Source organism: Scomber japonicus, chromosome 16 (assembly GCF_027409825.1).
Source record: "Scomber japonicus isolate fScoJap1 chromosome 16, fScoJap1.pri, whole genome shotgun sequence".
In the NCBI taxonomy this organism is placed as follows: Eukaryota; Metazoa; Chordata; class Actinopteri; order Scombriformes; family Scombridae; genus Scomber; species Scomber japonicus.
In genome coordinates, this window is record NC_070593.1 from 15,214,999 (window position 1) to 15,241,004 (window position 26,006).

The following is a 26,006-nucleotide window of genomic DNA, read 5'->3' on the forward strand; positions in this document are numbered from 1 at the left end:
AGATACTCAATAGGCCTTTCATTCCCTTGCTAAATGGGGCAGAGTTTATGCATTGTAATAAGGCTAAAACTGATGATCATTTCAAGTTCACAGATATCCCAAGTGAGCTTCAGTAATTGCAAGTTTCTTCTGTCAACACTGGTATATTAGAAGAAAAGTATGAATTCAAACTAGACAAAAAATGACTTGTCAAGGAATAGATATTTTTGTCATGCTTAGTTAGTAAAAGACTGACTGCCCATATAGTGGATATTTTTACTCAAATGTAACTAATAATAATAATAATGACTGCATTCCATTTAGCTGGTTCAGTGACAGTGCCCTGATTTTGTGTACAGAACTATTATTAATGATATTAGACACATCTGTGCTATTCCCTCTATAACCAGCCTTCTGTGTGAAAGTTACACACAGTAGCTGTGGCGAGAACACCTGAAACAAAACAAATTCAAAAGCAACTGCTGCATGTCGGGTGTAAACATCAGAGGCCTGCTTGCTGGGGACACATGACGGCTCAGGTGTAACAGGTGGCCTCTACCTCCTAATGAGCAGCTCTCCCTCTAGGCAACACTATCAGAGCACCTGCTGCTATTCTATTTATTTATTCATGCCTCTGTACAAGTGGTTTCTCATGTTCCTCACATTTTACACATTGTTGTCTTAATGCATATCTAACCTTGAATCGCAATTTATACAGACAACATTATTTTAATAAATGTAAGGACTGTGTCTAAATGAATTCATAAATGTATGTACTAGAGTTTGTGGTAAATAACAACCAATTTATGTGACCCACTCAGTGAATGTAATTCTCTAATCGACTTGCGATGCACATAAAATGAAAATATCACCATCAGCCCATCAACAATTTTCCCAGTTTGACTCACTTTGCCTGTAAATGTGTGTGTGTGTGTGTGTGTGTGTGTGAGTGTGCGTGTGCGGTAGGGTTTGACCCACCTTGCCCTTCTGGTTCAGTGGCTCTATGGTGAGCGTGTCAGATCCTATGTCAACGATCATGCCCAGCTGGAACCCATCAGTCGGGTGGGGCGCCCATACTGGCTTCCCATCCTCCATGGCTTACCTCCAGTCAGAACAGCAACACAACTGTGAGAAACAGGAGAGGTGCAAAAGGAATAGTACATAGTTAAAATAGGTATGCAAAGTACTGTACACAATTTTGCATTTTTCCTGAAGTACAAACTGAATTTGCTTCTAAATTGCTACCATAAAGCCTGTATGGCTACACAATAAATATTTATGTTTTTCTTTAATCTTTTTTTACAGTTACCTAACACCTAATACCTAACAAATAATTTAATCTTAACATAGAAAGACTGAATGAATACGAATCTTCAGTAAGTTATTTCTCAGTTTCACCTGGATACAAGCACCTGAACCTTTTTGCAAGGCAAAGTGTTCTCCTGTGTCCTTTCAGAAAGTCCATGTCTTCTTTTAAGCCTACAGTACAGTGAAAAGCCACAGTAACATTTTTGTAACACTGTAACTAAAAAATAACAAATACAGGTAGCTGACTAAAAGTGTGAACAGACATAAAGCTGCCTGATCATAACTCAGGCATGAACATATTGCAAACTGGGTATCTATGAACACTATCATTTTCCCAAAATGCAAACTTTATGCATTCAACTACATATCAAAACTGTGAGGCTTTATTGTGTAATTGACAATAGCACCTAAACCCTGGCAGACCCAGAGAGGAATTAAGTGGGTCATATCTTCCTGAATCTTGTGCTGACAATATCAAGGCATCATCAATGTGAAATCTTTGTTTTTACATGCTTGTCATTAACGGCTCTTGACAGTTAATCCTACAAGCAGAGAATTCCTCAGAGCAAAAGTGCTGACGTTATGCTTAAGTATCCAATTAGCTTCAGGGATTCAGGTCAAATGTCAGAGGTGACACATGCTGGAAACTGCTGACGCAGCATTCAACAAGGACCCAATGTTCAGTATATCAACTCAGCCTTTACTGTATGTTGGATCCAACGAAGGGACAGAGTGGAGACTGTAACCTATACCTGTGGCCATCTCCATCTGATTCTGTCTTTCTTTTTGACCTAGATATGGCAACAGATAAGATAAGAATTTGAAAGGCCTTTTTGAGTACTTGATTCCTTTTGTTGAATAACGTCTTTGTAAGACCAGTAAATCATTTCTGTCCTCATAAACTAAAAATAAATCATTACATGTTATTGCCAGGAATAGGAATAATAAAATAGCAGCAGTCAGACTTTAATTGCTTTGTTATCAACACATGTCATGTCAGGTCAGTACACCTACACTACATATGGTAAGAGCCTGCTGTGGACCGATGAACAATACCCCATTACAATTTTCAGTCTGTCACTCCTTTCAAAGGTTTTGTAACACAAGACTCAGATGGTGAACCCATTACAGTAGACAAAAAGCTGCTGTCTGGCTAAATCTAAAACAGTGTAGATTAGGTTTCATCCAATGCTCTGCTTCAGGAGAATACTGAGAATACTCATTTTCACACAAACTCAGATTATTTGAAGAGCGCATGTATAAATATGTTGATGCAAAATAAACACATATAATGATGTACAAAATAATTAACAACTTCATAACGAGAGAAATGAGTGAGAACCTAATTTGCATCTACATTCTCTTTGATAAATCAACTAAAATGCAAATAAGCATTTTAGCTATATTTTAACTGGTTCCACAAAAAGTGAATGCAATGTAGGACAAATAGCATGCTGTTATCTCTCTGTTATCTATTGTTATTTGACCGATTTATTATTGATGCAATAATTTTCTGTTTACTTTCGATATTTTAACTGGAGCTGATAACAGCTGGCTTAGGGTGAGAGGCGAAGTAAACCTTGGACGGACTACCAGTCAATCACAGGGCATCACACTCAACTTCAAACCTGTGGGCAATTTGGAGCCGCCTATCAATGTATACTGCCTTTTTTTGATATGTTTGAGGACAACAGGAGTAACCAGCTTGCCACCTACATAAAAGTTCCATAATAGCAAATGATCAATTTTAAAAGATACTGCCAGCACTCTTGAACTTCACTGTTAGTTAGCAGCAGTAGATCCAATGAATTACCTTTACCCTGATGGGATACTAGAGATAAATACACAAATCTGAATCTACAACACTTCTCAGACTTGGCTGCAACAGGTGCAGAATCTTTAGAAACTTAACTGCATGCACACTACTTGTTGTCATTGCCATAGAAACTTGCAGTGATGATCATTTGATTATTAAACATAAAAACTATACACAGCACAACCCTGCATTCAAAGCCAAGGTAAAAAGAAAAAGCTTGACTCAATGCACCAGAACGAGAAAGGAGGATTAGATTACTTTATCTTTAACCTTCAAACATGAGATCAAGGCTGGTGGATCCTAAAGACTGTTTTTGTTAGATAGCTCACAGTCACAAAGCTTTCCCACAATTCCCTACTTCAGTCTGGGTTTACAGCATGTGCAGCTCAAATCTCCATGAACACCAAAAGCCTACATGGCTCTACACATCTTCATGTAATGGAAATATTCCAGATACAGTAGATCATGTAGTAGAGCACTGTTCTCTGAATCAAGAGCTTTGAGATTTACATGCTACTTTGAGAGCAAATCTCCAAACTATCTGGTATGTCACTTAGGGGGTGGGGGGGTCTACAGCATAGAAAGTCACATCTCAAAGCAAAGGCATCACTGCTCTCAACAAAACTGAGACCAGTCCCTCATGAGTAACTTTGACTCTGCAACCACAAATCCTCTTAGTATTTGACCCTAATCCAGACAGAGAGAGGCGAGACGCTTCACAAGAAGTCCAGGTCTCATAAATAAAAGTCACTGATCATTCAAGGCAATGTAAAGCAGAGGGGGTTGTCAAATGTCCTATGGAACACAGATACATACAGTACAGGGGGTAGGAAGCATAAACATACACAGACATGAATGGACACTGAGTCAGAGTTAAAGCAGGACACACAAACACGCCTCTTGTTTCCTGCCTCTTGTTTCCTGTTCTCTACCAAGGGAAGGCACACGGAAAATGCATTGGATATCAGCTACATGCCAACAGGAGGAAGAGAGATGTGCACACAGGTCACAGTGCCAGAAGTATATCTTTAAATAAATACATTTAAAAAGAGGTCAGATATGATGGTGTTTTGGTATGCAGATAAATGTCAATGTGTCAGAGATAGTAACATTTATGCAGAGATAGGAGATAAGGCAACTGAATGATAAAGGGCTAAATGTTACAGTACATTGGCCTAATGTAACCATGTTAATCCCATATAGACACTATGAATATAGTACAGCAGAACTATGACTTTCTATCAGGACAAAACTGTGTTTGTGTGGTCATACTAGTTCAAAAGAGGTACTGTAACTTTTAGAGTCAGTTCAAGACAACTTTATAATTACGTGAAATTACACAGCTATATCAGCATCCTCTGGCCAACAGACACCTACAATAATTACTATAAATGAGCCATAATGACTACTGTAGGAGTGTGACAGCTACGATTAAAACTGTGATTAAAGACAATTATAGTTAACATACGCAGATGAAGAAACTGCACTCAGTCTAGGCTATTTCAGGATAAGGTTACTGTGAAGAAAATACGAAGTACCTCAAGCTGTTTCTGGTCCTGGCTATTCGCAAAAAAGTATAAAAGTTTCAATAAGGGTGACACTTACGACTCCTATCTGTCAGACAGTCAAATTTACATCAATGTCAAGAGTTTTAGGTCCCTCATCCGGATATGTGGCTGTACCAATAGTCCCAGCTTTCTCGGACTTTTTCTCCCGGTGCAGGAAAGACGGAGCTGCAGGCTGTCTGTCTGGATGACAGGCTGTGCTCAAGCTCCGGTGAGCACAGGTGACGTCACTGTGACTGTAAACTATTGAAGGTGCGTTGAGGTGCTGCTCGTAAGATCCTGTGTCAGGTAAACCCCAGACACATTTCCAAACTCGCCATTGTTTCCTCGTAGCAACATTACAGAGAACACTTTAACGCTGACACAGTTCAATCCCTTTACAAATATACATGCACGTGAGTGCTCTAAAATGTAATGTTTCTTTTTTTATTTGATGAAGACTAAAATGCGGAATACAGAATAAATAAACTTAAATCAAACTGCAGTTTTGGAACTGGGAATGGACTGTTTTGTGTTTGCTTGTTTAAGAATAGAAGTTTTTTTTTTTTCGTTTAAAAAATGCAGGAGGTCAAAAATAATAAATTGTATACAGAACATCAGATGTCAGCAACCAGCTATCTTTACCCATATGTGACCACATACACTACACAATACTACTTGTTAATTTTGTTGTATTGCTTAAGTTATTAAATGTATTGACTTCTTTCTTTTGATCACCATAATCTTCAACAAAGTTGAGAGAGGATCACACACCTGATTATGGGTGCCCTGGCTGCAATGAAAAGACAGTAAATGTTGCCTTGAGAGTCATAAATATTTCAGAGACAGGTAATCTAAAACGTTTGGGGGGATTTTTGAAGGAGACACCCAATCCACCATTGAAAGCCACCTCTGGGTTTGTAAATCTAATTAGGATATCTGATACTTCTGTATTGGAGCATATCTGATTACTGACACTAGATGACAGCATGTAAACACTAACAGGACATTTTTTGTTCACAAGTTATAAGTCCAAGTTAATAATTGCATGGCATCTTAAATAATGCACAACAAAGACAAGCACCAGTTTACCATATCAGTCACTGACATATTTTACGTTTGGATTTGAAGCAAAAAACAGGCAATTGTTCACTGCATAATTTTGTTTATTTGCTCATTCCTTTTTATTCTGTTAAAACTAACACATACAATCACTGTAACTTTCTGTTGCTGATATTAGGATTGATTTCTGTTTGGATTTGGAAAATCTCTGATTTTAATCATAATTTCCATTGTGTGGTATGTGAGTTAATGTTGTACTGACCGACATTTTGCAAAGGAAAAACGGCTGATACATTTTCCTCTGCCAAAGTCCATTTTTGCTTAAAGCTACTGCTGTGCTTGCATGGACAATAGCTCCATCAGGTGGCCAAATATGGGAGAAGCAGATATGTATGTCTAAAGCTGAATCCCAAACCAGTTTAGTCTTTTACAGAAATGCAGGGCAGCAGAGAAGGCATGCACTGGAGAGCTGAACATCACAAAGAGCCATTGCACTCAGGTGGAAATTATGAGGGCACAAATGCTTCGCAGCACAACTGAACTAGTGTATTTATATAAAAACCCTAAATGCTTGACTTGGATTGACTCTTGGACATCAAAGTGCAGAAAATTTGCAAGTAGGCCATACCATAGAACATTTGAACGAGACAGAGCCATTACTCATTGGAACAAAGATATTAAAAGAGGGTTGAAAAGAAAATCTAATGGCCAAAAAGATACATGAACCTAGCTTCAGCAGTATTTGCTTTCACTTAACTGCAACTGGAATACTTGATGTTGAATCACAATGTTATTTGGGTAAGAACTACACAAAATTCATTAAACGGACTTCCTGAATAATTCAGTAAGTTCTTTGTAGAGGAATGAGAGGACCAGATTCTGCCACAACGTTTCATGCTTCCTTGTTGTGTTGCTCCAAAAAGTAAACATTTGCACATTTATATGATCCTGTCCTCACAAGAAAAATTACACTATATGTTTGGCTCTATTGTATCATTAATCTTATAAAATCTGACACAAAATATAGTGTATTTTTTCTAAGGAGCATAGAGATAAGAAATCTTTTCATACTATATAGACCCTGAAACCTAAAGCAAAGGCAAAGCAGTACAGTACTACATAGGTAATAAGGTAGTGAACATCCTTGAATAAATGCTAGAATTGATCATCTGAAATTATCCAAAAAGGTTTGTAGATTTATTTACTTTTTCTTCTGATAGAGTGTGCAGTTTGGTCAGTGCAGCTATCGGCCTCTTTGCTGTCAATCATTCAACTACTTTCCCAGCTAATTATCTGTGGGGCCCCAGCTGCTTTGGACTTTATCTGTGTTTATAAAAGTCCTATCATACACACATTCTGCAGTGCCTGTGGAGGAGCAGGAAATGTTGCTGTTGGACCACTAGTGTTCAAAGCTCCTGCAAGCTGGCAACAGTTTCTGCTTCTTTTTGGAAAATTATTCGACAGGTAAGCCATACACATTTTGAAATGCATTATATTGTTAAAGTGATAATAACTTATTTCAGATATTATATGTATTCCTAACATTAGTGATGCCAAGTTTATTATAACAAAGCTCGTTCATGTAAATAAGATTCTGAATGTGGCTTGTATATCCTTACCTGGTTACATCAAGTCTTACTGTATTTCATTGGGAAGATATAAATGGATCGGTTTTAAACAATGTTTTTGCTCATTAAACTGGCGTCTATGGCTATAAACGTGCAGAGGGAGTTAAGGCAACACCCAAGGATTTCTCAGGAAAAATAATTGTGCTTTTTTCAAGGTTTTTTGGGGTTTATTTTTATGCAATAAATGCTGCATGTGTAGTTTCTTTTTTAGATTTTTGCTTGCTTTGACTGCAGTTGGGGTGTTTTCTTGCAGGAATTTGGTAGCCTGCCTCTGTGGAACTGGATGTAATGGATGATGGAATGATGATACTAATATATTATGGGATGAACTTGTATTATCAATTTGCAGCTGAAACAAATGCTTGCTCCCGATTCCCCTGTTTCAGATCAGAAATACTACATTCTCTTAGAGATAACTATGTTGTGCATACATTTTAATGATTTGTATTTTCTCAATCTCTCCTGTTTCTTCAGTATAGCCTACCAACTGGCCCATGTAGAAGGATGAGAGGACAGAAGCATTTACTGCCAATTATACTAATGTATGTGCTGAGTTTATTAACATTGCAGACATCTTATGGACAGCACTTGACAGAGGAGCCCTGCACTGTCCAGATCCTTGTCCCGGGACTCAAAGGCAAGCTGTTCTACATGCTTTCACACATGCACCTTACAAACTAATCAAAAATAGAATTTATCTTCATTTCTGTTTTCTGATTTTTTTTTACTCTCTTCTTTGCAAAAGGAGAACCAGGAGAGAAAGGGCAAAAGGGGGCACCAGGGAGACCAGGAAGAGTTGGCCCTCAAGGAGAAATTGGTATACATATTTTGTACTGGAGAATATTTGTCTTGATTTTTATGTTTAACAAAAATGTATTTTCTTAGAGTATCATCCCTCTTGAGGAATATGCTGGTTCTCATTATAGTTAAAAGAATTTGCAATACCCCCAAATGTATGCTTTTCTTCATTTTCTCACCACTACCATTTGCCTAAAACAAAAAGAGCTGGGCCAAAGATCACATTTCTCAGGCTGATAATGTGCTGTTACATCACTAACAAGCCATCCAGAGATGGCTGTGTGTTTACATTTGGGTGAGAGGTTGGAGGAGAAAGATTTTCAGTTTTGAAGTGTTTACTGAAGACTTTAATGAGGAGTGGAGGGTGTTCACATATTTGTAAAATACTGGAAGAGATTGCACAACATCAACATTTTAAAGTTTGAGAATTTCAGGTATTAAGTATTCGTAACATTTGAATTTTTTTAAGGTGCACAATGTCTAAATAAATGTTGCTGAGATGTTATAGTTTTTGTAATACATTGCACAATACAAAATATTCCTGTCACACACACCCTTTTCAGGTCAACCTGGGCTTAAAGGACAGAAAGGCATCATGGGACGTTATGGAAAAGTGGGCCCGAGTGGAATGAAAGGTCATTATAAGTATTTTGGACGGAGGAATATTATTCTGTTTATAAAGACATAGTTTACAGCATGTTTTATTTTTAAAAATGAATAATCACATATTTTCTATTTCAGGTGTAAAGGGAGATATGGGAGATCCAGGTCCAAGGGGCCCCCATGGAGAGCCAGGTGAAATATAAAACCATCTTTTTCAGTTTGTCAAAAATATTTCTGCAGGATTAAACACACATTGGGTGAAACTAATTAATATGGTAATCTCCCATAATTTTTGTCTTATTAGGTGTTCCATGTGAGTGCACGCCAATGAGGAAGATGATTGGAGAGATGGACATTCTTGTGGCACAGCTATCCTCTGAACTGAAGTTCATTAAAAATGGTATGATTTTAGCATTCTGAGTCTATCGCAAACATATTTGTACTCAAATCAGTGTACAATGTTTATTTTTCTTCACTGTTATCATTTCATGTATCCATGCTATTGCTTCACTTGTTACAGTCAAAGAAGTACAAATGCTGGACATGTCAATGTGAAATTTATAGAAAAACAAGTCCTCATTTTTCAGCACTGCCCTCCCCTGCAGCTGTTGCTGGCATAAAAGAGACAGACAGTAAGGTCTATCTGTTGGTGAAGGAGGAGAAACGCTACACTGATGCAGAGGTCTACTGTCAGACGAGGGGAGGGCACCTGGCCATGCCCAAGGATGAAGGAGCCAACACAGCCATTGCAGGATACATAACAGATGCGGGCCTGAGCAGAGTCTACATTGGCATTAATGACCTGGACCGTGAGGGTGTTTTCATCTATGTGGATCACTCTCCCATGTCTACTTTCAGCAAATGGAGGAAAGGAGAGCCCAACAATGCCTATGATGATGAGGACTGTGCTGAGATGGTGGCCTCTGGGGAGTGGACTGATGTGGCATGCCACCCCACCATGTATTTTGTTTGTGAATTTGACAAAGACAGTGTCTGAGTTTAGTCTATGTTGAAGAGACTGCTGAAATAATGGATAAAGACCTTATATATTAAAAAAACAAAAAACAAAAGTAAGATGTACTTTACTGTGTCTGTTCTGTCTTCTACTGGATCTGTAAATAACATGACAAAATGACACACAAGTTAGTAGTAGTAAGTAGCATATTTTCTACTATCTTTTTCCTTATGAGCTATTTATTTTCGTAAGTCACAACACAACATGCATTTTTGTTCTTCTGTTAGAATTTTACTTATTTTATGCACAACATTAATTCCATACTCTGTGATTTATTAGTGTTTCCAACAGTATGCAAGGCAAAGTATTGACTTTTTATATTGAGCAATATTTACATCAACAAACAAGACAAATAAGTAAATGTAGAGGGCAGTAGATGGTTCAGTTGTGTGCTTTTAATCAAGATAAAAAGGAAACAATACGCATTCTGTATTCATATTATACATTTTATGATTGCTGTACAATAAACATTCACTGATAATGACAGTATTTGTACATTATTCCCTGCCTCCATGTTTGTTGATTTCAGTTATTTTATGGCAGGGTGCCTTCAACAAAATCCTGAAAAAGCTTCCACCTAGTGGTAAAAAAACGTAATTGCTGCCTCACTGTCACTACTTCACATTTACTCTACAGGCTCAAAAGTGAATGTTCAGTATAATGTACTGCTCAGTAGACACAGATGCTATATCATTGCACACAAAAGACTTTTACATACTACAGAATGAGGACTCATCTGTTATCATTAGGTTTGGGTTTTGAACAGAAGACTTAACCACCAGGGCACAGTGATTACTGTAGAAATTGTGATTGTTAAAGTGGGTAGCCTTTACTTTTAAGTGTACTAAATTAAACATTCCCCTTGTTTCTCTGCTTGACAAGACACAGGAGGCATTCTGCAGTTACAGTGGAAGAATATCACTACAAAACACAATGTGTAGACTAAACACAATGGCATGTAGTGTTGATTTTTTTAAAATTAACACTGACAATTTTGAAGTGACATGACTATTATTTAAAAATAACATTATCTAAACACATGAGAGTTAACAATGGATTAATTATACAGTAACCATTAGACAGTGTAATGTTTGCTGAGACACAAAATTAAGACTTTGCACACTTTCCTCTTTGCAAACCCTCTATGGTTTAGCTGCATGATCAATAGAAGTTGTCTTACAGACCTATTGTTTTTTTAGGATGGGCATCCCAGCTGAGATGACATCTTATTGCATCCCTCTAAGAAAATGAATTTGAATATGCATGATGCAGTCCTCCTAATAAAGCACAGCACCAGTCCCTTAAGAGATGAATAATTAATGCCAAGATGAATTATGCATTTAATTGACCAGGAGTTGTCTGGCATAGACCAATTAGGTGCCATTGTTGGTGCAATCTTTGGTTACCTTTGTAGTAAACAATTTGGACAGCTCTGTCGAACAGTGGACAGTCTGTGGTGAAATGGCCTGCAAAAGGGAGATTAGGGCTTCAGCGTAATGAAAATAAGAGAAAAAACACATACAGCACTGCATGTGACTCCATTATTGCTTCTATATTCACTGTAGAAATGTACTGCTTGATAATGAAATACAGTAGTGGTGTTTTAGCATGTGCTTGTAACATCTACAGTACCTAATGATAATTAAAGGTTTAAATGGTTTCCTAAGTAAACAACTAAAAACTAGGAAAACTGACTTGGGAAGGTATTATATAGGAGCACAATCATAAGTAATCTGACAAAATGGAGTGTAGAGAGGTGAAAGGTCAGAAGTCATGCAGCTACTTAAAAACATACAAATCTATAACAATAAACAAACAAATTGATTACATTATTTGCTCCCTCCACAGTATTAAATAATTTTTGAAACAAGTTTTCATAGATTTGATAGATTTCAGCAGGTCATAGCAGTACAAGCCCATGTGGAAAATAAGAAAATGAGAGGCAGGGGAAGAAGTTGGTGAAGCACACTCTGGCTAAAGTAAAGCCAACTGGACTCCCATTCAAATAGAGAAGCAGGACTTGCCCATTGTGTTTTTCCTCTACACACTAAAAATCACTAGGTTAAAAGTTTGCCCAGTTTGGCTCAATAAAGCACTGACACAAAACTGGGTTAATGTTACCCAGAAAGCCATTCAGGCCAAGGGTTTTTTTTAATGTCTAGTTTTAGAGTTATTTTTTTTATTTTACTACTGGGATATCTACTCAAACTAAATCATGTTATAATCTACTACAGTGTATCTTTTTTAATTTACCTGGCCTATATTGTTGCAATGCAAAACTTACCCTATATGTTCCAGTATGCTGCAGAAGCCAGTCTTCAAAATGCAAACCATCATGGACTTCTGAATCTGGTTCATTCAATGGTAGGTGTCCAGAGATCACAGAATAAGGATTTATCGTCACGCAAAAAAAAAAAAAAAACAGAAGAGAAGAGAAGAGAAAAAAAAGAGAGAAAGAAAGACAAGCCTATTATGTCACTTGCAGAGAAATTAAACATTTCATTGTTCATAATGTTGAATTAGCTGTAGCCTAAACATAACTCAAATGAATGATGCTACATATATAGCCTATTGGCCTACTCTGCCGTTACTATGACCCCTGTTGCCTTAGAAACACTTACATTTTAGAATCAAACACTATAAAAGAGCGTGCATACAAAAGGTAGAGCCCAGTAAACAACAACAACAACAACACACGGTGGATAGGTATCTGGATGCTACACCTCTCCTGTGGAAAACTTGGTTTCCATATCAGATGCTAGCTCCAATTACGTCTCCGGAGGCTCAACACACCTGCTAGTGACCCATTTACTTTTCACATCAAATGCCGTTTTAGTGTTTTTTCCCCCTCAACTGTTAACGCTAGCTTGGTGAAGTATGCAGAGAACATCAGGGAGAGGTGACCTGCCGCCAACAAAAACAATTATTGTCTACAGGAACGGGGACGCTTTCTTTCCCGGAAGAAAAATAGTTGTGAACCCGCGTCATGTGGGAACTTTTGACAATTTCTTGACCTCTTTGACCAGAGGGCTTGAAACTCCGTTTGGCGCCGTGAGGAGGCTGTACACTCCCAAGCAGGGCCACAGAGTCGAGCGTTTGGACGACTTGGCGCACGGGGGGGTGTATGTGGCATCGAGAAATGAACCTTTCAAAAGACTGAAGTAGGTATCATGCTGTACTGTGGGGAGGTGAATCCCCAATATACAGCTGTTAATGGCTTAGTGACAAAAAAAGGGTTGGCAAGATGAGCAATTATAAAATATCTTAAAAATAGTTTTAAAAGCAGCATCAGGTTTGTTAAAATGTACATTTTGTATTTGTGTTGATTTCATGTCATTTGATGATGTTTGCACCATTTTTTTAATCAAAAGGAAGACTGAATACTTCTGAAAATGTCAAATGGTGTAACCGTAAAATAATGATAAATATTCAATATTTTGTCCACCTAAAGTGTATTTAAGTGCACTTATACAAATAATTACTTCATTTAAAAAAACATTAAATGAAAAGAAACCTTTTGGAATATTTCTACATTTAAGCATTTTGTTGATATTGAGCAGGACATATCCTAAAAACAACAATTATTTCTAAATGAGTTGGGCCAATGATGTAAAATTTGTTAAAAACACTGTGTTGTGTTGCTAAAAGAGGATTATATTTATTCCACATTTTAGTTCACATGTACATTTCTGTACATAATCAGATTTTTATGAAAAAATATTGGTTACACCAATTGACATTGGGTTGCATCACATACTGCAATTGACCCTAATTTAATTTTAGGAGTATGTTCTTCAGGTATAAACTATGCTATATTCTAAATATTTCTTCATCAGTGGCTCGGGTTGTATTTGTCTTGTGGACCATATTCCTATATTCCAGCTAACCATTAACATAATTTCTAGAACATTTCTTATTACATATTAAGTTGCACAATCTGTTTTATTTTCCAGTCTACAGATCTCCTGCATGTACCTCAATAGACACTTACTGTACATTTTCACTTGTAACACCTGAAGCTTGTTTGAGCCACTTACATCATTTTTAATGCCTTCCAGCTATTGTGAGATAACAACCAAGAAACCCCCAGACAAGAAGAAAGAACAGGTATGGTCACTCCCTCTGTTTTCTATATAGTTATACAGGACTGAAAATGATTAAACTACCTTTATTTTGAGGTGCTATAGCTTAAAGTGTGACCATATGATGACATAGATCATTCTTTTGCAGGTGGCTGAAGCTTAAATATTGACTTTACAGTGGACTGAATGGCAATAATATCAATCAAACTGTGAAAGAAACAAAGATTTTCTGTCATTTGTGTGAAGTAATGTAAAGAGTTTGAATCATACACCTGAAAATGGGCCATTTTTAACTACAGCGGGTGCATATTTATTTTCTTGCTGTTGACATTTTCAGATCCGTCCTGTTGTTCACAGCAGAATTGTGGCTTCAGCCCGCTGGGGGAGAACTACAGATGAGTCTTGCACAATACAGTGAGTGTTGATTTTAAAATGGATACAAAATTGTTCTCTGTTGTGCTATGCAGCGATAGAAATCATGTATAGTTTACTTTTTTTTTTCCAGAGATGGGATAAACTCCATGTCTCAATGTGTATTGTGTTTCATAGTGTTTTTACCAATGGAGAAATCCTGGTTCCTCCTGTTCGAGTACGGATTCCTAAGCAAACTCTCCGAAGCTGGGACAATGTTTTAACCATGGTGACAGACAAAGTGCGTCTTCGTACTGGTGCTGTGTACAGGTACTGTACAACATCAATACATTATGAACCCTTACAGTTTTTAAATAAGTCATGTGTGGGTTAACGGTAAGCAAACGTATACAGTACCTGTAGTTTCTCTGTTTTAAAAAGTTAGGCCATGACTCCAAAAAATATTTTAATGTTTTTGTGTTGTGATGTTTTTGCATGACACAAATAATGTTCTTGTTGTGCAAGGAAGTGCAGTTGATTAAAAGTTCTTAAGATAACCAGTCACTACTCTAATATAGATGAGCGTTTTCCACTCAGTTCAAATGCAGATAAATATAGCAGAGTGGAAGAATCTTTTCTGATAAATTAGTGATTGGATGATGCCTGGTTGTGACAGGCTCATTGGAGTTAATCCAGAACTGCTTGGTAGATCAACTCTGTTGGGAGAGAATTTTTTAAAATATGCAAACATTAGATTGAAACACTCACGCACTATTTGAAAGCAGCTAACTATGTCTTTTTCCCATTCATTACACTTAAACATAGTCCAAACCGCACCAAAACATTGCTTCAATTTGTATTATTCTTTTATTTGAGTTCCCAGGCTTTACACATTAGATGGACATCCTGTACCTGGTCCCATTGAGCTAGAGAATAACCAGCACTATGTCGCAGTTGGTGCAGAAAGGTTTAAACCTCTTCCATACAACCAGTGGGTCCCCAACAGGGATTTAGTCAGGGGAAACCACATGGCTGAAGGGTAAGTTTGTATGTATAAATACTGTTGAAAATTAGCACTGTATTACTTTATCAATGGGAAAATGAAAGAGAAGATAAATTTGTCATGTCTGGTTTTGCTTTTTTCCCTGCAGCCAAGACATCCAGCCCACTATTAGAAAGACAAGACATGCAAAGGCTGCGGTGGGTATTATCACTTCAGAATTGAGTGCAGTTTGCCAACTGGATATTAACTTTCTTGCGGCGTGTGAAATTGTTACATTTCTTTCCTAAATTCCCTCTAGTTTATTGCTGTAACACCTATGGTAGTATCACATTTGAAAAGCGTATCTTTGCACACACAGCATTTCAATTAACATTTCCCACGTGTGAGACTTGTTGTGGGGGTGCAATTCGTTATGAAACAGCGCTATCATCAATCACTGTCTGCAGGAGGCATTGAGTTACTGTTGCTTTCCACTTTGATGGGTAATCCCCACAGAGACAGGCTGGCCCACTTGATCAAGTGCAGTGAGCCTCATAGACAGATCATATGCACCAGGGGGACTTCACAGACTGAAAACAAAAAAAAAAATCTCTTATTCAAACCAGAACTGGGACAATTTGTATTGAGATTAAGTAGACAGTGAAATGCTTTGAATCCATATGAGGATTGCGCTGCTGTGGGCCCGAGACAAACACCAAATCACACAGTGAAGATGAGAACATGCCCACTCAGCAGGTTGAGGTGGAGATAGGGGGCCTCCTGTGAGAGATGTGTCTGACATCTGATTTTTCTAACCATGAAAGATGACAATGCTGTGGCAGATGCCAATTTTTTCAGATGGAGAAAAATGCCCCTTGCCTTATCTCTAGCTGTACCTGTGGTTGACTACCATTATATTCAGAAATAAAATGAATATTTATTAGTGATATTAGAATCAGTTTGTGGCTGTTGATATCTTTTTTTTAATATATTATAACTCATCCAAGAATAAAACAGATGCAAACCTCACACAAAGTTATCAGACTTAACTGCTTAACTGAGCTTCAGTCCTAGCACTTTAGGTATGAAAATTGGAGTCAATAGTGCTACAAGTGCAGTATGTATCCTTTGCCATTTCATTCAATACCATGAGGTGGAGACAGAGACAGAGTTATGGCTGTGTTTTGCATCTAGCTGTTCATTGTAGTATTAGTCATTCACTAGACATGATGCTGCCGCATTTTACTCCCCTTGCCTCTATATCTGATCCCTCATGAATTTGTAAACATGATTTGACCAGTTAATAAGGACCTTTCAGGGGAAAAGAATCATGTGACAAAAATTGCCCACTCTGTCTTGATCTGTCAGCTGTTTGGCTTACTGATTACACATACATTTATAGGGTCATGTTTGTCATTAATTTCAGTTTGACCTCACAAAACAACAGCAGTCTGGTTTGAAATGCCTGTAAAAAGATCCTTTAAACATGCCCACTGAGGCTGTGTAAAATGTAACCTTGCTTTCACAACCTCCCCGTATGGGAACTGTGTCTGTCCTGTGTGCACCGGCGACGGAGCGTCTCTGTGCTGCTGAATGAGACATCTGGTCCGGTGCATCCACTGAAGTCTAAACTGACGGCTCTGCAGAGTGTAATATTGAAGCTCTCCAGCACACCATGTTCCCATTGGAAGCAAGCATATATGCTGAGTTAGGTGTTCACAGACATGATGAGGTAGAAACCTTTGAGGTAGACATGGCACATAGAGAAGATTAATAGGGAAGGGAAGGATAAAAAAGGGAAAAGGAGAATAATGGTGTGCATCAAAGCAAAGTACTTTGATATTATAGTAATCACAATGAGCAGAGCAATTGTGCTTCTCATGTGCTTCACATAAAGCATCCTGTGAAAACAGCCCAGAAAGGCTGACTAAACTTGAATAGGTTGTTAGCTGCACTCCCTGACATCAGCAATGACTTGCCTCCCATTTCTCTGTTATTCCTGGATGATCTCATTGAGGGGAAGTAGCAGTGCCCCGTGGAAAACTATACCCCCTCACTGCTGCCAGCATGTCTGCTCACTGAGGACCCGGCCAGGGAGTGGCTCCAACTGATACCACAGCCAGTATGGCTGGAGGCTGGTTGGTCCAATTGGTTGGGACCCCCGTTTTCCCTTGGCTATCATATCACAGTGTCCTCTTGTTGACTCCTGTTCTCTGCCACTTGAGAGGGCCACAGATTACTTGCTGCTCTGTCCCCCTGAGCCCCTTTCACACAAACTCTAGCACTCTCTTTCTCTTGCTCTCTCTCTGGGGCCTCCTGATACACCCAGTTGTCTGCTCCCACAGGGCACAGTACTGTAGATATGTAATGCAGAGCGAGAGACTAGATGACCTCAGCTTTTCCACCGCTGTGTTTCCATTTGCGCTGCTACTTGTACTGTACTCTCTCAGCTCTGCAGCACCCCGTGTCCCCTGCTTTCTCCTCCCCTGCGCCCTCCTCACCACTCTCCCTGAGTGAGACATTCTTGATGTAACTTTGTTGATTTAAATAAGATCTATTTGCATCTCACCACCAGGCTGTAAACAAGGAGAACAAGCAGTTCAATTTTTGATTGCCCAGATGTATTTTGATTTTGAACTTTATCATTGAGTTGTTTCACATCACTCACAGACGAATTGAGGTTACCAAACTGAATTAACAGCTTAATGCTATGACAGTACCACTGCTCTTCTGTCTTTGATCTGTGATTGTGGACACTCCAACACTAGCATGTGAACTCTGTTTCAACTCGCCTTCGCTGAATATACCAGGCAAACTTCACTCTTGTTTTGTTGTTTTATTTTTCTCCCTCGGCCCACCAATGGCTGTAGAAATTCAAAAGAATACCAACAGAATTTGTCTCTGCATTAAAGAAAGCAAACAAGTGAAGAAACAACGCTGCTATTCCCCAGACTCCATGTTAGTGAGCTTCCAAACACCATTGCTAGAAGTGTATTCTGGTGAAAGCCTGAGATCACTACACTATCCCCCGAGCCAGCCCAGGGACCCAGCCAGGCAGCTGCAGCAAAGAGCACTGTAGCTGAAAAGAAACATTAAGTCTCCTCTCTTCCATTCTGTCTGTCTGTGTCTCTCATCCTCTGTAAGGGAGACATACCTCACCTTGCTACCTACAGAGGGGATGAGGAGCCTGTGAGGAGAAAATTGCCTTTTGTGGAAGCATTAATTCAGATGTGTACCCTGCTGTCTGAACATCACTCTGAACTCTCTCCACTGCTCCCTCTCTTTTTCTCTCTCTTCCTCTCTCACTCCCTCACTCTCCCACCATGCAACTAAGTCCCCAGCTTCTTTTTCCCCCCTCCCCTCTCCATCAATAACCTTCTGCTGTCTACTGCTGAAGAATAAGTTATTCCCTCCGACTCCCTCCCTTTCCCTTAAAGCTTGTTTGGATTTTCATTGTTTGATCTGGCTTGATAAATAAGACAAATGCAGTTAGAAATTCATGGCTGCCCCATTTCATCAATAAATGATTAGTTTGCCACGCTCCCTAGTGATTGATAGGTTGTGCATGGGATGTATTGGAACCAGATGAATTCAATACAGTAGGAGTCACAGGGGAGCTACAAAGCATATCAGCTCATGAAAAATTGAGATCAATGGAAAATGTAAAAAGGCGTTGAAAAGAGAGCAGAAACAAGTTTTGCCCCACCATGTTGTATCTTTTTTTCTTCCTCCTCTTAACAAAACAACAGTAAAAAGTCATTGATGATTCACAGAGAAATCTTAGGAAATATGCCTTAATCTGTGCCCCTGTTTTCTCCTCTCTTTTGTCTCTCGGTGTAGTTTGCTCACACAAGCGGTGGAGAGGACCTTGAGCACACAGCCAGGGGCCAGATGAAGAAACACACAGCCAAGCTGGATAGAACCAAACAACAGAGGCAGGTGTCCAGGAACCCAGTTCTCTTCCCAATAGGGGGTGAGCAGAGCAGTTCTATAGAAATATTTCTCTTCCTGCCCCTTGTTGTCATCATAGTGTTTTTTTGTTGTTGTTTTTCTTAAATCCAACCCCTATTTTTCTCACTATGCTGATATGAAGAAAGCTGTTGGCGTTTGAAGCCATGGCAAAATGTATGCATACATGCAAATGTTTGGGTATGAGAACATGTGCAAGTGTACATGCTTGGGGTACATTTGTGCACATGTATGAGACTGAGCAGCATTTTACTGTACAATCCTCCGTCTGTGCATGTCAAACTAATTGTTATATGGCTCCAGTGTGGGTTGGGAGCATAGAGGAAAAAAACAGTTTGGCAGCTGATGGAGCTTTCTTTGGATTCTTAACCTGTTCTTTAAAGTCCGAACAGAACACAGCTCCCTGCTCTTTGAAGGAAACACAACTCTTTTCTGTGAATATTAAATAGAACAAGACTTCAAACACCGTGAAGGAGGCTTAAATCATAGATGAATTCAATCAGGCCATTTTGTTGAATATTTATCCATAAAGCCTTGCTAACTATGTAGGGGAAAAACAAAATGCTCCAATTTTCCTCTGATGTGGGAATCAAAATGGTAATAAGTTATTAATCACAAATAACGCAGATGAAGGATCATAAAAGTGACAAAATACTGCTATACATTGATGGGTTTGAACATTAGCTGTTGTGCTGTTTAAAAGAGATACTCTGTATATCATTATTAGACAGTAATTGTGTCTCGGCTTCCGCTACTCTGTTACTCAGAAGCTGTTCTTTCATGGGTGTTTATTTTGCCATCTGTGCACAATAATACAATGACTTAACTTGAAAGACTTATCTCAGGCCACAAATAACATGACAATATATGATAGCAGAGCTAGGCTAATTGCCACAGTTTGACACCCTTTCATATGTTACAACTAAGTTAGGTGACATTATTAAATATAACTGACTTTCTCTCTCTTTCTCAGCTCATATTGATGCTGTTGTTTGTATCTAAGCCAGAGTGCAGTTCCCTGGCCACATTTTGGATACTTTGAATACTTAATCTTAGTTCTAGTATGGTTTCCTCCCATAAAACACATTTCTAAAGGCCCCAGAGCTAAGATTATACATATAAGTCTTCTTTATAACTCAGACAACTCTTAGAAGACATAATACAGGCAATAGCTCAAAATAGTGTTTATAAGCATCACCTGTTACAGGAGCAGAGCTTGTGGCACCAGCTTTCTTTAATCATTTTGCCTTTCCCTAGCTGTCATAAATAAGTGATTAATATTTGACTGGAAAACATAATTAAGCCTACAAAAAAGCCTATAGCTGCATACTTGCCTTTTTAAGCTAAATCTACTTTATGAACCAAATATATTATTCCATACATTGTGCCTTTTGTCTTATCACTGATTAATCTAATATGGTTGGTTATTCATTATTTAAATTAAATTACTTAAGGCTATTTATTGAAGTAGATTCAACTTCAATACTGTGTTTCATTATTCACATTCCACCCTGTATCAGATCCAGCAGCTGCAGACAAAAACGAGTTTGTTTACGAGGAAAAGACTGTTTGACGTTGCCGTATAAGCTATTCCCCACATGCATTAAGAGCAACCTGTCACTGTCAAGAACTAACCCTAGACTGAAAGTTCACACCGGCTGGCCATATTTGTGGCAGGGCAGCTGTGGCTTTCTGTGGCCCTTTCGTCCGCGGGACCACTCTAAATAAATAAATGGCTTGACAGCAACATTGATCTCTTGTGAAGTTGAACAGGAAAGGAAAAGGGAGAAGACAGGAGGGCAGTGACGGATGGAGGGATAGTGAGGGAGAGAGAATGAGAGTGTGCAGAAGAATGAGACGGTGGCTGCCAGCAGATGAGGTAATTGTGATTAATCACTTTTCTCAGAATGCAGCGTGTTCAATGCACAAAACAAAAGAAGTGAGACGGCAGGAGCAACAGAGGTGCAAGAAGACGGCCAGTTGAAGGTGGATCTCCCAATTGATCAGGTAAAACAGCAACTCCATACTGCAGCCTGATGAGGTCTTTAAGACACAGTCTTGAACCAGCTTGGGTCTAGTTATCAGACAGGAAGTGAAAATTGATTCCACTCTGAAAACACTATCATCAGCATCACTGTAGACAAACATAGGCCATTTGGACACTTGCTCATTCCATTTAACTTAACAGTATGCTTAATAATATGCCTCTGACTTTATACAAGCTCATCAGTTGTCATAATTTAAGAGCTTGCTGTCACTGGAAGCAAACAAACAAACGGTATGAACAGTAAAGTATGAACACTGATAAATATCACAGCAAGCTGTTTACATTTAATGCCAGATGTGAATTAAGCTGAAGAAAGTGTCTGCTGCCATGGCATCCACTCTCCATCTTCTTCCCATTAAGCTTTACCCATCTGTGTGTTTTTCACCTTCAAACAGAATTCAGAATATACTTCTAGTGCAGTATAGTATTTTTTTCTGCTCAAAATACGGTGCATGAAAAAACTCAATACAACAAGTTGCATATATATATATTTATATACAAAATCAATACAGCCGTACAGTACAGTGTAAGCCAAGGGGGATCTTGTTTTTCCCTCTCTGTAGGTTGAGGCCAAGATAGTTGACGAGGAATATGAGGATGGGAGGTGTACTGTAAGTCCCTGTAAGGATGCCCTCCCTGATTCAGATGGGTTGTGTCTGCAGAAGCCTTTGTCTGCAGGTTTCAGGAAGGATGTAAGTACACTTATTATAAGTTTCATGTGTTATATATTATATCACGTTTAGTTCATTTTTACTTTATTATTATGTCCAATTTTTCCATTTGCTTTAAGATTAGTTCACATAAAAATGGTCTAACCAGCAATTATGGTAATAACCATTTCCATTTCCAATTGCAAGAACGTCACATAGACCTGCTTCCAGCAACTATACTTTCATCTAATGTGTGTGTAATCTGTTTTTTTGTTTTTTTTGTTTTTTCTCCATGGTTGTCTGTGAATTATGTACTCTGAATTTACCAGCACAGCCTTTCTCCTGGGCAAGGAGAGTCAGTAAAAGGCACAGGGTGCAGTACTGGAAACACAGAATCACCTGAGCCCCAGGTATAAGTTCACATAGTGGGAGTTTATATTGCGTAGCTGTAGCTATTCAGCTATACAATACTGTGAGTATGTCCTGTGAGACCATAGCATCAAGCATAAAAAACACATAAAAGTGTGTCTTTGTGATTCGAGTAGAGTCCCATAACAGTATGTTGTTGTATTTGATGTTGCTCCTTTACTCTGCTCCTTTACTGGTTATTATGTGTGTTCACAGTGATGAAGTAGGCCTGAGATGTGTATACAGATGTTTTTGCATGGATCTGTGGTTCCTAGAAATTACACTCATTTAAATACACTTATTTTGCTTAATAATCCTCGAGGGACAGCAATATGAAGCAGTGTAACTGTGATGAATGCATACAATAGTTGGGTGATATTACTATTCCAAGCAATTTCATTTAGCTTTTAAAATGAGAAGATATTGAGTCTTATTTAAGCAATCAATAACCTTGAACATTCGTTTTAATGAAAACTATAATTTCAGGCAGTGGCAATTACACCATAGGGGAATGTTTTGGTGTGGAGATGATTTTGCTGCCGTATGCACTTTTGCAATAAAAATATTCTTATCGGGATAATTATTGACTTTTGGGGGCCAGTTATGACCCTGGCTAAAGACCTCATCAATAGCGCCATTCATTACTTATCGCTTTTAGTCATACATGAATGTTGCTGATTCAGTTTGACTATGGATTCACAGGAATGACCATTAGGTAATGGAAAATAATAATAATAATCCCTGTACAGACTCAGCTACTTTTTTGCAATAATCATCCTACCAAGTACCATAAAGATAAAGTAAAATATTGGTAGTAAGCTGTACAATTGAAAACATCATGCCACACCACTTCTTAAGCAGGATTGAGTGGTTTATACAGTACAGTCGAGTATAATTTAAGCCTGAAGTGGTAGGAAAGCTATAATAAAGGAAGAAGAAATAAAAACACTCACAGCACTGTATGTTGTATGCCAAGCTTTTGCTTTACAGCAATTATTTTATATTCATCTATGTTTTAGATTAAAAGTTGTTGTCAGACCAGACACAATAGTATTGCAGGTGAAACTTAACTTCAAGTCTAACCATCATTCATGCACACGCTTCCCTTTTCCCTTTGAGGCCAAACAGACTGTCGCTGTCTAGTTGTCGGCAACCTCATCATTTAGAGGGCTGTGAATAATAATGAGGGATAACTGCACTGCTATGACTCATACTTTGAGCTGGGTTCGGACAGATTTCCTCCCACTCTGGTGCTCATATGTGCTTGTGAAATACCCCTTGCACTCGGTATATGTGCATGTATATAGTAGATATTGATGACCAAATTCAATTACATGATTACATTTTCAGCTGAAGCTTTAAATGATTTATAGCATTGAATTTAAATAGTGAATATATTTACAGACAGTACCCCACTGAGGCAGTGTGTGCGCGTGTGATATTGACCTGTGTGGTCCAGGCCAAATAAAGAATAACGAGATTCAGCATCTCTGCCAAGTGGAGATGTCCGCTGGGAGTGAAGGCAGGCTATCTCAGTGGAAGAGAGCGAAGGGTGGCGGGCCAGAGCCTGATGCACATTTATCAAAGCTTTTCTTATAATCACTTGACTGACTTTTGTTGGACTTTCTGAAGGTTGGGTTTTCCTTTAGAGTGCACTCTGTTAAAGAGCTGATTGATTTTATGAGGGGGGACTCTGTCTATGTTGTAGATGTCATACACTTTGAGGAAATGTGGACAAGGGTAGATTTGTACTCACTGGTGTGGTATTGTGTTTACAACTATCATTTGTTTTGATTTAACAATATTGACTGATTTATCAACCAGTCAGCTAAGCATTTTTTCTTAATTAATATTGTTAGAAATGCCAATACAACTAGGGATGTTTGATCAATTGTCTTCCTCTTCTTAAGAATTTTGTGATAAAAAATCGAACCGTTATTGACTTCCGCATTGATCCATTCCTTTCCTTTTCCAATCCAAGTTCATTTCATTTTTCTTTCAGCTGTTTTCCGTGCTGCTATTCCCTGAAGCTTACTGTAGGTTAGCCATTTCAAAGGCCCTTTTCTCCCCATGGAAAGTCAACTATAATCAACTCTAGACAATGTCACTGCCTTGCTTTTCCAGAGAGCAAGGCAGAAGAAGACGACTCCTCTGGGCTTTTAAGGACCCACTGCATTATACCATTCAATTACTGTTCATTAGACAGTGTACAGCCATTAATCAGACTGGGATGTTCTGCTAGTCCTCAGCGGGGACAGTGAACTGGGGAAATTTATTCTGGCTTCCTGTCTGGACCACTGTTTATTGGTAAGGAGAGAGATGACACTTTGGAATGCACTGAAGCTCTCAATACAGAGGCATCCTAAACCAAACTGCTACTCTACTCCCCATATCTAACTTTCAAGTGAAGTTCTCACTTCTTCGCTTCATGTAGCCCGAATTTTAAGAAACATAGGCTCTCTCAGAGATTTACTGCATATGTGGGAGATTATTACGAATCTGATATATCACTAAAAGAGGAGAAAGTTGACAGATTTACTGATTAGAGCTGCATATGCATTGAATATGACTAGATGATGATATGAGAAACTGATTTATGTTTTACAGGAGGCTAAGGAGAGGGAGGTGTCTTCTAGGCTCGGCAGAATGCGGTCACGGATGTTCTGGTTTTTCAAGGGTAGGTTCATCAAAGCATAAAGCCTGGTAGTAGCTCACTGGCAGTCACAGCAGCAGCCCCCGCGTTCCCCTCCACAGCATCTAATGCACCCATAAAGAGACCACTAATACACTCTGCATTACCAGTTCCTCCCTCACATCGCATGTCACCAGATCCGCAACCACCTCTCAACATCTGGGAGAGCTTTACGCCATGCTTTATGGAGACCATCTGCTTGAGTGGGTTTTTTTGCCCCCCCAATCTCCGATGACTTATTCTAGTATTAAAGGCACCTGCACATCAAGGTGTGCCATGCTGAGAGCCAGGGATTATTCACCACTCTTTATATTTCCCATGTCGTTTGTAATTTGGAACCAATCAGACAGAATGAGAGGAATATGTACCTTGTTACTGTGAAAATCCATTTCTTTCTCTATGACTTTTTATTCTAAGTAGAATTGCATGTCCTTACATTTATTTGATTGATCTAAAGAAAAACACATCTGGAAAAAAAACAAAATAAGTGCAATACACATTTGATTAGTGTGGAAAAAAGATAGCATAGTGGTAAAATACAAACCGAAGCAATGATGTAAACTTGACATTCTCCTTTGTTGGGGGAGTGTGCCTTTCAGCTGGTTCAGGCAATTTCATTTGAATTGCCTACAAAACACAGGCTTTGGTCGTGAGGCCCATTCAATGCTTTCCCGACATCCTCTATTGTCCCTTGTGAAAATTCCAAAGGTGACTAAATGAAACGGGATGTGAATCCCTGCAGGTGGTTATCACTGTCTGCCCTTCAATCTGAGGTTCGCTATGTCAGTGTGACACTAGGAAAATCACTGCATCCTGTGCTAACAGCAGGCGCCCTCCTTCACTCATGTGTCATCCATGCCATCATAAAAGTACACAAATACACATACATGTGCATGCACATATGTGCAGATTTATCTACCTGACAACATTCAACATCAGTATTGTTTCACAACATACACATGTCCTCTCTTTCAATTATCCACATATTGATTGTATCAGTGGTCCAGATACAGTTTACACACTCTAGTACAGGTTATGATTTCCCTACAGAATATGGGCACTGCAGGGGGCA

The 26,006-nt window shown here is 38.7% G+C and overlaps 3 protein-coding genes across 8 annotated transcripts in view; 2 read left to right on the top strand and 1 right to left on the bottom strand.

Annotated features, from left to right (window-relative positions):
* The window catches only part of myo6b (myosin VIb), a 31,143-nt gene extending 30,069 nt beyond the window's left edge, over positions 1-1,074 (bottom strand). For all 4 annotated transcript variants that reach the window (XM_053335396.1, XM_053335397.1, XM_053335395.1 and 1 more), the window contains exon 1: positions 958-1,074. In XM_053335396.1, coding sequence (XP_053191371.1) covers positions 958-1,074 — 117 coding nt within the window. The remainder of the gene's footprint in view (positions 1-957) is intronic.
* Positions 1,075-7,052: 5,978 nt separating this feature from the next.
* Positions 7,053-10,237, top strand: colec11 (collectin sub-family member 11). 3 transcript variants are annotated; one of them, XM_053335452.1, is made up of 7 exons: positions 7,053-7,173; positions 7,817-7,974; positions 8,083-8,154; positions 8,699-8,770; positions 8,877-8,930; positions 9,043-9,138; positions 9,326-10,237. In XM_053335452.1, the coding sequence occupies exons 2-7, from the start codon at positions 7,842-7,844 to the stop codon at positions 9,733-9,735; spliced, it is 837 nt and encodes a 278-aa protein (XP_053191427.1). In that variant the 5' UTR covers positions 7,053-7,173; positions 7,817-7,841; the 3' UTR covers positions 9,736-10,237. The 3 variants fall into 3 exon arrangements, with proteins under 3 accessions (XP_053191427.1, XP_053191426.1, XP_053191428.1); XM_053335451.1 differs by having other exon boundaries at positions 7,075-7,173; positions 7,812-7,974; positions 9,326-10,236; XM_053335453.1 differs by having other exon boundaries at positions 7,075-7,173; positions 7,812-7,974; positions 9,344-10,234.
* Positions 10,238-12,630: 2,393 nt separating this feature from the next.
* Positions 12,631-25,726, top strand: LOC128374928 (doublecortin domain-containing protein 2). Its single transcript, XM_053335147.1, has 12 exons — positions 12,631-12,914; positions 13,812-13,860; positions 14,173-14,249; positions 14,385-14,516; positions 15,070-15,225; positions 15,338-15,386; positions 19,009-19,141; positions 21,044-21,144; positions 21,748-21,876; positions 22,164-22,244; positions 24,850-24,919; positions 25,677-25,726. The coding sequence occupies exons 1-12, from the start codon at positions 12,631-12,633 to the stop codon at positions 25,724-25,726; spliced, it is 1,311 nt and encodes a 436-aa protein (XP_053191122.1).
* Positions 25,727-26,006: the final 280 nt, after the last annotated feature.

Coding starts and splice junctions, on each gene's coding strand:
- colec11 (XM_053335452.1), top strand. CDS start 7,842: ATGAGAGGACAGAAGCATTTACTGCCAATTATACTAATGTATGTGCTG. Junction 7,975..8,082: donor CCTTGTCCCGGGACTCAAAG/GCAAGCTGTTCT, acceptor TCTTTGCAAAAG/GAGAACCAGGAGAGAAAGGG. Junction 9,139..9,325: donor ACTGAAGTTCATTAAAAATG/GTATGATTTTAG, acceptor CTCATTTTTCAG/CACTGCCCTCCCCTGCAGCT.
- LOC128374928 (XM_053335147.1), top strand. CDS start 12,631: ATGCAGAGAACATCAGGGAGAGGTGACCTGCCGCCAACAAAAACAATT. Junction 15,226..15,337: donor GGAAACCACATGGCTGAAGG/GTAAGTTTGTAT, acceptor TTTTCCCTGCAG/CCAAGACATCCAGCCCACTA. Junction 24,920..25,676: donor GATGTTCTGGTTTTTCAAGG/GTAGGTTCATCA, acceptor GAATCCCTGCAG/GTGGTTATCACTGTCTGCCC.